This window comes from Monodelphis domestica, chromosome 5, assembly GCF_027887165.1.
Source record: "Monodelphis domestica isolate mMonDom1 chromosome 5, mMonDom1.pri, whole genome shotgun sequence".
NCBI classification, from domain to species: domain Eukaryota; kingdom Metazoa; phylum Chordata; class Mammalia; order Didelphimorphia; family Didelphidae; genus Monodelphis; species Monodelphis domestica.
The window spans coordinates 250,733,370-250,745,832 of record NC_077231.1 but is presented as its reverse complement, the minus strand read 5'-3'; the positions used below and the strand labels follow the sequence as shown (position 1 = coordinate 250,745,832).

Genomic DNA, 12,463 nt, shown 5'->3' with positions numbered 1-12,463 from the left:
AAGTTGGCTTATCACAACAATAACATAAACATGCATTTCTCTAGTTTAGTGTGGGTGACATTCAGATTAAATACAATTTGGTGAATACAGGAAGTGTGAAAAACTATACCAACTCTAGTTTAGTATAGGTGTCATTCAGATTAAATGCTATTTCATGAATATTTAAGGTGTGAATCAGTACACATAACCCCTTTTACAGTGAGAGCAAGCAGCTTATTACTAAAGCAAATGCAAATTGAGACCATTCTTTGGGATATAATTCTGCTCTTAATGTAACCAAAGATCTTACTAGATTTTTTCGTTTTGGTTTGTTGGCAGCAAAAAAGACTCTGAAGACACCTACTGAAAAATTAGTGTACACAGATCCTAAGATATTCTTTCCAGCAACCCAGCATCATACAGCCCCTCATCTTATTCTTAAGTTAATTTTTTGGAGGTCAGTTAAATACTTAGAAGGAAAGAGAGGCAGCCTGGTATAGGGAGAAAAACATTAGCCTTGCATTCAGAAGATGTGAATTAGTGTCCCAAGTAAAACAACATATTTTTCCATGTGAGTCTGGGAATCTTGGGAACCCACTCAGCCTCATGTTCTTATTTGTAAAATGAGGTTCAAGGCATACAATCTATCTACTTCACAGGGTTGATGTGAAGAATCTAAGAAGAAATGGCATGTGAAAACAAGGGGCAAACTTCAGTGCACTATTGCAAGTAAAATACAGGAATTGAAGGGCCATTTACTATATCAAGACTTCTCTGATTTAGAGAATATTCTAAATTTGAGGGAGAAGAGTCAATTGGCACTACGGTGAACTACAATAACATGCTACATGTTCGTTTAAACAGCTGCCTCTTATAATTCATACAATTTGTGGTTCTAGCATGTCAACAGAATTCAGGCTATTAAAGCCTTTTAAAACTCCTCCAGGAGGTAACAAAGTACTCCTAAATGCAATACTCACAACAGGATCTTTGAAGCCACCCCAATGGACTAACATCTTATGACATTTTGAGGCTGGCTTATTGCCAGACCTTGGAGGAGGGAGGATTCATGGCATTCCAAGCAGATGAGGACACAATTGAGAGAGGTTGCATAGTCAGTAAAAATGATTATTTCTGTTAGAAGCTATCGTCTGTTTAATATAAATGAGATATTTAATGAAGTTCCGAATTGTAGACTTATCTCTCCCAGTTTGATAAGCACTGGGGAGATTTACTGCACTGAAGGGTCAACACAATTACAATTGGAGGCACGTCAAGCTGCAGGAGAATAATAAACTTGCAGTGCAAGTGAATTAGACTCAATAAGGTTTAAATTGTAAAAAGAGGATTTGTTTTATTAGGTTTTTTTAATTGCAGATTACAAGTGGCAGCTTTGCTGAAAAGTAAATTAAACAATATTCAATTCTTCTGATATAAAGAAATAAAAAAAAAAAACCTAGGGAGAATTTTACTGTTAAGTTCCAAGATTCCATGAAGAAATGAAAACAATTTATGAAACCAACATTCCCAGGACCCTAAAGAACAACTACTCCCATGTATTGCAAATGTGTGCATACATTAAGGAGATTAGCAGTACTGTGTGATACAAAGATTTACTTTCCCAGGAGACAGCAGCAGAGACTCAAGTTTGTTAAACAAATACATTACCCCAGTGCACCTTGTAACTCAGCAATGTGATACTTTCTTTAGGTTGATAGCAAGGTTTCCTTATTTCAGAAAACCATGATGAAAAAGACAGAAGAAAAAAAAAGTAGCATCCACTGTCTGCATTTCAGAGAAACTATTGCCCTAGTCTAATTGATACACTTTGAAAAGTGAATCCTCTACTTTAACATTTTCACAGAAAAGCCTCCTTCCCCCATCATTTCTAATTAGCATCTCAAAAGGTAGATTTAAATGAAGACATCAATAGTCAACAGAATAAATATTTAACAAAAGATACAATTATCTTTTAATTTCCAAGAAAAATTGGTGGAGGGGAACACAGCTTTGTTTTAAACCTTTTGATGAATCTTGTTTAAAGAAAATTTGAGTTAAAAAGAAGAGACATCAAGTTGGAGCAAATGCCAAAGTAAAAACAAAGTCAGGAAAATTGAGAAAATGCTCTAAAAGCAATCAAGCACTTATTTTCTCCATGGTTATTATAGTCCTTTTCTAGGTGGTTTCATTAAATTTGTTATTAAACTTTACTAAGAGAGAAAAACATAACTACTGTAAACACAAATCCTTGCTAAGAGATAAAGGATTGCCATCATTTTCTCTAAATCATCTTATCTCCTTTGTAGATGCAGCAGATTCAGGTTTTAGAAAGAATCTTTTCTCTCCTTTTTAAAAAATTTATAGCCAAAAGGAGAAGGGACTTTTAGAGTCCAGCTAGTCTTTAAGTTACAGAAATAAACCATTAAATAAAAAGAGTCAGAACTAAAATCTCAAACAGAACTATTTCATATTAATATTGACCTGTAAGGAGACTATGCAAGATACTTTGCTTCTCACTAGAGTAGTCAATTTTTTTCCTCCATGAGGAAATGATATATTTTGCTTTTTAATGGAAAATGACAATTCGTATTAATGATTCTATGAAATGCTTTATGCCAACACTTGTTTTTAAATTCTGGGTTAAAAAAAACATCCCCATCCATTGATACTCTTGTAGAACACTTCTCAATCTTAATGAAATCCTACAATAGAGATATCCTCCAGGTCTGTCTATGAATCAGAAATATAAGGAAGTTTATATGTAAGGAGAATAGGGAAGGAAAGACAAGCAGACATACTGAGTTTGAAATACCTATAAGATATCCAGTTCAAGGTGTCCAGTATTTAAATTATTTTGTTCTTAATTCTTGTAGGGGTTTTTCCCCCTCAATCTGGGAGTTACATATTGTAGCAATGATGTTCCTGTACATTTTCATCTTTGTGTTACTTCAGGGTGATTGGTGGATTCTTTCAATTTCTATTTTACCATCTGATTCTAGAATTTCTGGGAAGTTTTTTCTTGATTTTTTTGGAGCGTGGTATTTGTCTGTTTGTTTTTTATCATAATGTTCCAGGAGTCTAACTATTCTTATATTGTCTCTACTTGATCTATTTTTAAGTCATTTGCTCTTGTGATAAGATATTGCATATTCTATTCTATTTCATTCTTTTGATTTTGCTTTCTTATTTCTTATTTGTTGTCTCAGGAATTTATTTGCTTCCCCTTGTCTAATTCTAATTCTTAATAGTTTATTTTCTTTCTAGAGTTTCTGGATCACGTTTTCCATTTGGGTGATCTTTCTTTCATAATTTTATTTTCTTGCACTGCTCAACTTTTCTCATTTGGGTTTTGAGTCTTCTTAAAGCTTTTCCAAAAGCTCTTTTTGAGCTTGTAGTGATTTATTTTATTTCTTTGCTACTTTGGAAGTAGGTGTTTTTACTTTATTGTCCCCTGAGTTTGCACCAAGGACTTCTCTGTACCCATAGTAGCTATTAAGAGGTTGGTTCTTTCTCCTTTGGTTGATCTTTTTCTCTTTTCTTTTCTTAGTTTAGCAGCCAGGCGAATACACTTAATTATTGCTTTTTTTGCTGAACTACCAGGGCTCTTAAGGTACTGGTGTAGATTTCCTCAAGTTTCAGGATTTGGAAGGGTTGTTTTTTCCTGGGTCTTATTTAGTTATTTCAATATTTATAGTCCAGAGTCAGAAGTAATCTCTCTCCCTGTTCAAGACCCAATCCTTGACTGATCTCATGTCCAATCAGAGCCTGTGGACGATTCTAACACAGCAACTGAAAGTAAAAAGGCCATCACAGCAACAACCAGGGATCCCATTCTACCGGGAGTGATCACAGTTGACAGGGGCCCAATCTCTCAGCAACTACACTTCACCAGTACAAAATCCTTCCTCCCTCTTCCACTTCCATGACTGTGACCTGGGACAGAGCAGGTATCCAAACCTCATTCTCAGGACTCCAAAGTCCCTCACTTGTTAGCAGTGAGGTTTGATGTCCTGCCCTTAAGTTGTAGCATTTATGGATTGTGCTTTATCTACTCCTTCAATCACCAACTGTCAGCAAGGGGTAGTCTTCTGAGAAAAGATCACCATCAATACAGCTATTCCTAGGACGCTCCACCTGACAACTTCACATCCTCCCAGATGTAAACTCCTGATCTCAGGAAACAAAGTGATGGTTTCAGATCCTAACCTGAGGGGCAGTCTTGTTGATTCCAAGTTGTTTGCTCTGTTCCTGCCCCAAGGGCTTGAAGTAGTGGGATCAAGTCCAAGGAAGTCAGAAACCTCCCTCCCCAGTTGTCCTTGGTTGTTCAACTTCATTCCAGACTCTTGTCTGTTTTCAGCTTTTAGCACTGATTCTGTGGTGTTATTTTTGGTTGCTACTGGGGATAGTAGGAAGGTGAAGAATCTTCATGCCTTATTCCCCCATCTTCCCACAATGTATCTTTAGACTTCTGCCTTTCATATCCCTAGTTCCAAGTGTCCAAAAGGTAACTGGTGACATGTAATAGAAGAGGATGAGGTGAAAGAAAGGGGATAATCTACTTGTAAATTAAGTTAAATCAACACATTTTTTGAGCTCCTACTAGGCACTGCTACAAAAACAACTCAAAGTATACCTCCTGTAGGCAATGAGTCAAGACAGGAAACTTTATGAGTAACATCTTTTCTAACTAACTAATCAGGACTGTTGATGACACGTCAAATTATCCTTTCTGTTTTAGATAGCATGAAAAACTTTGACTTTAAAAGTGTTTAAATAATTTCAGTCACCTCTGGCTATTTTTCAAAAGCATAGTTGATAAAGGTAAATTAACATCCACTGAGAAATGTAACTAAACATGACCCCTGAAATAGGTGCATTTTTTTCAGGCATGGACAACAAGATGGAAAAAAAAAATATATATATATATATATATGGAAACCTATAGAAGATAAGCCCCAGAGGTACCTGGAGATGACTTCTGTACCCAGTATATGAAGGTAATTCAATCAAACACCAGAAAAGAGAAATATATAAAAATCATCATGTGAGTGGCCAATAATCAAAATATGGAAAAAGTGAATGGATAATCTGATGCAATTTTAGATTGCATGGCCCTGGAGAACACAATAGGTGAGCAGATGTCTTTTTTGCTTAAAGTTTTACTTGATGTCAGTCTTTCTCAGAACACTAAGCCAAGTTACCTCTGTGGATGTGTCAGTCATCAGTGTATCACTTCAACATATGGGTTGAACATCTTGTTTGAGGAAAGACTTCAGGACTACATTTATATCATTATTGAAATTACTAAATCAAATGCATTTTTTTAAATTAAAAAGAAAAAACAGAGCAAGATCATGTTTTTCTATACCTGTCAATTGATAGTTTTAAAAAGGCAGTATATCATAGAAAATCATTTGCACAAAACTGAATTTTCCCTTTATGTATTTTCATTAAGGATATATAGATTTGGATTAGTTATACCAGATACTATAAACAATCTAAGATTTATATCAGATTCACTGTAAGCTTGATTTATCCCCAAATATTGTTACTGTTTGGAGAGGTGATATTGCCAATGAAACTATGTTCTTCCACCTTCCTTATTCTTACTGTTTCTTAAATGAGCTCATGTTCTAAACCAGTGTTACCTTTGGCTGCCATGTCTTTCCTATTCACTTTGTAAGAAGGATAAATGTTTACTGGATGAATGAGTTGCTCAAGTACTTTTTTTGTATTTTTTTTATTTTGTTAACTATAGAGCATGTGTACTAAAGGTATACATTCAAATAAATAGTATGTGATATTTACTTACAGGTTTGATAATCTCTGCCAATATCATCTCATTTTATCCTCACAAAAACCCTGGGAGCTAGGTTCTATTCTGATTCCCCTTATCAGAGATGAGAAAACTAAGGCAGAGAAGGGCTAAGTGACTTATTCAGGCTACAAAATCAGTGTCTACAGTTGGATTTAAACCAGATCTTGTTGATTTTAGGGCCACCACTATCAACTATGATCTAGCTAACTAATGATCCAATATTACTTTATCCACTGCATTCCCATTTTTCAAAGTGGACAACCTTTTAAAATAGTATAAATTTAGCTATTGCAATTACATAATGTGTCTTCTCATCTGGTATTTACTTTGTTTCTTGTTATTAATTAGAAGGTGATTTAACTAAACATGGCTTGAGAATAGATCCCTAATGTCCAATGTCACTTCTAAGCTATAAAGACAATCAATCTGCCATTTTTATGAGATTAAAAGGTGCCCTATGTAACACATCTTACATTTATTTTCTAGACAGAAAAAATGGTATAGGGACTGGGGCTAGGGTTTCCCCAGTACAAGGAATGTCCAGATCAAATCCTTCTACCATTTTGGTTTAGCATTTTCTCTGCAGTGTAAAGTCTTAGAGAGTTGCCTGGAGCATTGAGGGATTAAATGATTTTTTTCCCAAGGCAACTTAGTCAGTATATTTCATTACCAGGATGTGAACCCATGACATTCTAACTTCAAGGTCAGTTATTTCAAAATAACATAAATACTATGAATAGCATAAAAGGCTTTGTCATATCATTCATGAATTTTGACCTGCATTTCTCATCAATGGAAATCTTGATCCTGGGTATCCACTTCTACATTAAAACCATTAAATATGTCATCATTAATCTTGTAGTTTATTCAAAATTTTAAAATATTGTTAAATATTTGTTGAAGTTTTATCTAAATGTATAATTCATATTATTCATTTATATCCTTAGTTAAACAAGAGATTTTCCACTTCTGTGTAGCTGAGAAAGCTAACATAAGGCTACACAAGGATGAACTGGGCACATTTTATCCATTTTTAAACCTGAGAAAGAATCAATGCTTCTCAACTTTTTTCTTCATGTTCATAAACCCATATTCATAATTCCGCTATTTGAAGCACAAATAGAGGAAAAATATGACAGCCATTGTGGACACCCACAGCAGTGAAATTCAAAATGGAGCCAATTCCAAGGAAGGGAAAATTCAGTGCCTGAGGGGCTTCTCAGTTCCCTTGTCTGAATAGGTAGCAGAAAGGGAAAGGCAGACTTCTACTCCTCACTATAATTTTACTTTCCAATTAAGAGTGGACTTTGCTGAAGAAGAGGATCCTGAAAAGGGCAAGTACCTAAGAAGGCACTCTTTCCTCTGTGCCTAGAAGAGCACTGTGCAAAAAGGTTAAAACAGCTAAACGTAAACAAAAATTCTTCCTTTTCCCCATTAAAAATAATGCGTTTAAGCATCAATGTATATGTAGAAAAGAAAGAGCCCAGAATTCTACAAATTTCAAGAAAATGAAGGTGAAAATCCAGCCATAAAAACCCTCTAACTGGAATAATGGAGTCCTTTTTAAAATGACTTCAACATGGGAATTGAAATGACAAAAACTACATTCAAATGATTCTGGAATTGATTTTTCCAGATACGAGGTCAGAAGATATATTTTCTAAATATAATTAAATCCCCTAACAAAGAGTCATTACAGAATGTTAGCCTAATAGAAATATTGGATATCAAATGGTTCAATGAAATGTTCCCTTTTTTTTTCTTTTTACCTCATTGCATTTGTTTATTCGCCTTGCTACAATGAGTTGAATCATCCCTCTCTTGTTTCCCTCAGTAGACATGGACCTTCTTAATGTTTCCATGGCATCTTGGTTTGTCTTGCCCAACAGGGATTCTCCATTTACTGCAATCAGTTGATCATTCACTCGAAGCCTTCCATCCTGGGAAGGAAAAAAGATAATAGTAAGACCCTTAAACAAGCAAGTACTTGCATTTATAAGAGTTAAACAATGTTATGAAAAAGAAGTTTCTTTTCAGTAAGAAAACAAAAACACTTTTTAAAATCCTAATAGACTATGTTCACTTGAATTCATATATAATAACATCTAAGCAATCACTGAAGATTTTGTCTATTCCAATCATTTATACATTGGTAAATCAAATCATTAGCATAATCTGTTTATCCAAATAGCATACTAATTCAAAGAACACAATATGATTATTTTCTGGCTGCCAGAGGGCCCTATAGAGGGAAATATTTGAGGCTGGCTAATATTTTAATCTGGAACAGCATAATCTTTTCAAATGGGGGCTTGAACATTTTTCTGTGAAGAAAGGGTTCGTGATACTGGTGCTCTGCTTGCCAGAGAACTAAATAGTCATATGTGGTCTTATGTAGCCATCATACTTTCAGGATTTTTCACATTTTCAAATTCCAGAAAAGTTCAATTTTTCCCAGATTTTACCTATAAAAGGAATATCTTTCCCAGAAAGTGTCATGGATTTTTGGTTCAGAAAATATAGTTAACATAGATATTAGCAGAAGTGACAACATGATAATTTGAGTTCAAGTTAACAAGAGTTAATCTAACCTGAATTTGATACTGACCAAGTCACATCAAAACTTTTCAAATCTCATGCAAACCCTTAAGATGTATGAAATCAGTACCCTATCTTTCCCCATGTGTATTTGTTATGTATTTATTGTACATTGTATATAAATATGAGCTACTTAGCTCTTCTAATAGAATCATTAACCACTCAATGAATCAACAATTAAGTTATTTGCTATTTATTTAAGAATATACTAAGCTCTTATATATTTATCATGTTTTAGGTACTGTGTTAAACATTGGGCAAAAGGTAAAAATATCCAAGGAGTTAATATTCTAAATGAGAGAAACAGCATGCAAATAACCAGGTGTATATTAGATATATATAAAAAAGATAGAAGATCATCGCAAAAGAGAAGGCACAAACAGCCAAGGGGACCAAGAAAGGTTGCTGAAGAAGATGGAATTTGATCAAAGTCTTAGAACTAGAAAACTAAGAAATGAAGGTTAGCAATAAAGGTGCATGAGGAAAAGTAGCATTCCCTGTGAGGAGGAGCAAAAGTAAACTCCTTAAGACAGGAACTTTTTATTTTGGGGGTTTGGGAGTGTATTCCCCAGGTGCTTAACAAATACTTGTTAAATGAATCTGATAGCAGGAGTTCCTTACATTTATTTTCAAAGATATTAGAGTGCAAAACAAGAAAATGTCACTTAAATATGCAAACTATAGGATGAAGTATAAAGTGAAAATTATAAATCATTCAAAAACCATTTAAATAAATCTTTCTAAACAGATTTTTAATTAAGGAATAGAATATGGGATGGAGATAACATGCTTACCTTGGAAGCTGCTCCTCCATTAATAATGGACTTGACAAAGATCCCCAAATCTGCATGGTTCTCTTTTGACCGGTTACCTTTAACACTGACTCCAAGTCCAGCAGAACCAGAGTCATTGAGGGGAACCTCAAATGTCAGAAATTCCCTAGTGCCATCTGGGGTAAGAACCAGATCCTCATCTTCTGCTTTCTAATAAGGGGAAAAACATACACACAAAAATGACATTATTTTAAAACATTTTGGTTTTGTCCCAGTGTCCTAGAGATTGCTAACAAACAGTTCCTTAATTGCAATATCCACAGTGTTTCTACAGAAGTTCCACGATAAGATCCACATTAATAATGTGCGTACATTCTACCAGATGATTCCTGGAACCAGATGTTAATATTTAGAAGCAATCCTTGTTTCAATATTGAAACAAATCTGAACCAGATTATGAGAAAAACACCAAATGAACTGGAAGCATTTAAGACCCCTTAATTCCTTAGTGGTGGACTCCTATGGTTTTAAAAAATAATTTCTTCATCTGTTTATGTATTCTAAACCACAGGAGGAAAACATAAACAGCAGGAATCAAGATAAATAAATACAATTATTCATTTGTCCCAATTGCTGTATTAGGAATTCACAGGGTTCTTAAATAACAGAATCAAGATAGTTTAGTCTAGATTGCAAATGGTGCATCATTCCACTTGTGAATGCTCAGAAGCCCAGATTATTGACGGTCATCAAAAGACAAAAACAAAATGGATAGAGGGGTATAGTGGGAACAACAGTAAATTTGGAACCAAAGACTTGAGTTTGAATGTACAAATGACTACACGTCTCTGAGTCTCAGTAGATCCATTTGTCAAATATGGATAATGACTGCTCTGCTTACTTCACTCACAACACCATCGTCAAGATGCAAGGAGAAAAATGGCTATCAATATATGTTATTCATCCCACAGTACCATTTAAACATGTTTGCTGAATTATTCAATTCAATGTCTTTGAGAACATAGTGAAGAACATTCCAAACTACATGAAATGACTAGCAATATAGTAGCTTGCGTCCCCCAACGTCTGTGGTATTCACGTAATAAATATGAGAATAATTGAGCAATCTATATTTGCATGCTAGTAGTCAGTAAGATAACTGCCAAGAGATAACAGAATGAAGGTAGACAATCCAAATAATAGAAAGTCTTCAACAGGCTTCAAATGCTGAAAAGTTAATCAAACAAACAAAAAAAAGAGCACTTGCTGATTCTCACATTCAGAGAAAAAATTTAAAAGAAAACAAAAAATAGCCTATCCTGAAGTAGGAAGAATGTTAGGCTGTTATTGTAAGACTTCTTGAATGGCCAGACTAAGTGTTCAAACTCTTTTGCATAAATACTTAGCTAGTACTTTTGACTTTAATCCAATTACTTAATTTCTCTATTCATTAGTTTGTTTATTTGTAAAAAAAAGGGAATGGACTCAATAGCCCAAGGTCCCTTCCGGCTCTGAATCTATGATTTTCTGTTCTTATGCAAGGACAAGAATGTATTAATCATAGGGCACAATGGAAAGAATCCTGGAATTGAATCCTACCCTTTGCCATTAACTAATTGGGTGACCATGACTAAGTTGATTCTACTTATTAAGTCAGATTTTCCTCAACAGCAAAATTAGGGGATTTTTTGGTATTTTAAGATCTTTTCTCACTCTAAAATTCAATTATTTTCTTCTGGAAGTCTTTAAAAAATAATATAGAGGTTCATCTGAGATGGTTTCAAATGATCTTAGAGAAGAGATGACCTTTATATGAACTGAGAAACCTTCCCCTTCTAATATATTTAGATTTCAAGATAAAATTTTTCTTTAACTAATATCAAGTTGAAGTTTCAATGACAGTACTTTTGAAGTCCAACTTCCCATGACTAACTTCTGGCTGTGAGCACAATATAATTCTTAGTCAAAATTCACTAAGTTTCTGGCTAAGAACAGTATTTTAAGAGGCATTGATAGTTAATTTTTGCTTTATTTTATTGTTATTTATTTTATTATATTTACATATATTACATGTCATATTATATAATGCATGTTAATTTTTAAAATATAATAATTGCATATTATATCGAAATATAATTATTAAAAATTAAATATAATTTTATTTTAGTATAAAAACAATTTAAGGAGGTTAGCTATTCAAAATATTATACTTTGAACAGAAAAGGAAACAAGAAGTTGAATAAAAAAACAAAAATTTCCTTGGATTTGACTGTACATAAAAGGAAAGTTCAAAACCTGCCCTCCTCTACCTCCCCCCAATGGAGGATTTTGTTCACATAAGATGGCATAACAATTAGGACTGTGATTTCATCAGTGTAGGGACTCTAACTCTAAGGGCAGTTAATTGGTACAATGGATAGAATGCGGCTCCTGAACTCAGGAGGGCATAAGTTGAAGTTTAGCCTCAGACACTTAGTTGTATGACCCTGGACAAGTCACTGAAGTCTGTGCCTCAGTTTCCTCATTTGAAAAATGAGTTGGAGAAGGAAATCACAAACTACTCCAGTATTTTTGCTAAGAAAACCCTAAACAGGGTCATAAGAGTCAGACACAATTGAAAATGATTCAACAACAATAAAACAGAACTGTAAGATGAGAAAATTCCTTCCATTAAAGCAGGGTACTCACATCTGTGTAACTTTTCCTATTGGGATCCATAGCACTTAGCACAGTGCCTGGAACATGGTACAAGCTTAAAATATACTTATTTTATTGCACTTATAATCTTCAAGATTTACCTAGAGTACAGTAAAGTTAAGTGACTTGCCAGGGTAATACAGCAAGTATGAGTCTTGAACCGAGATCTTCCTGGTTCTAAGAATATCTTCCCATCTTCTAAATCAAGCTGCTACTGTTCACGAATATTGGAAATTTTAATTACTGGGACAGTTAGATACCACAGTGGATAGCATATCATGACTGCAGTAGGGAAGACCTGGGTTCAGATCTAATTTCAGACATTTCCTAGCTGTGTGACTCTGGATAAGTCATATAACATTAATTGCCTAGGCTTTGCCAGTCAGAAGACTTTGAACTGGCACTAAGATAGAACATAAGGGTTTTTTAAAAAAAGGAAATTACTTTGAGACAAATAGATAAAACAAATATTCATGAGAAAATATATGCACTATGAGGCTTAAGAAATAAAATTCAACTCATTTCTGAAATAATTAGAGAAAACACTTATTCAAAACTGATTTCTTGAAGTAAAGGTCATTTTATATTACTTCAGCTA

General features: G+C 34.2%; 1 protein-coding gene across 25 annotated transcripts in view; it reads right to left on the bottom strand.

The window, feature by feature from the left end:
- Positions 1–12,463, bottom strand: part of PARD3 (par-3 family cell polarity regulator) — a 730,632-nt gene that overhangs the window by 259,833 nt on the left and 458,336 nt on the right. For all 25 annotated transcript variants that reach the window (XM_056800896.1, XM_007504759.3, XM_007504751.3 and 22 more), the window contains 2 exons: positions 9,190–9,378; positions 7,567–7,737 (listed from right to left, as the gene is read on the bottom strand). In XM_056800896.1, coding sequence (XP_056656874.1) covers positions 7,567–7,737; positions 9,190–9,378 — 360 coding nt within the window. The remainder of the gene's footprint in view (positions 1–7,566; positions 7,738–9,189; positions 9,379–12,463) is intronic.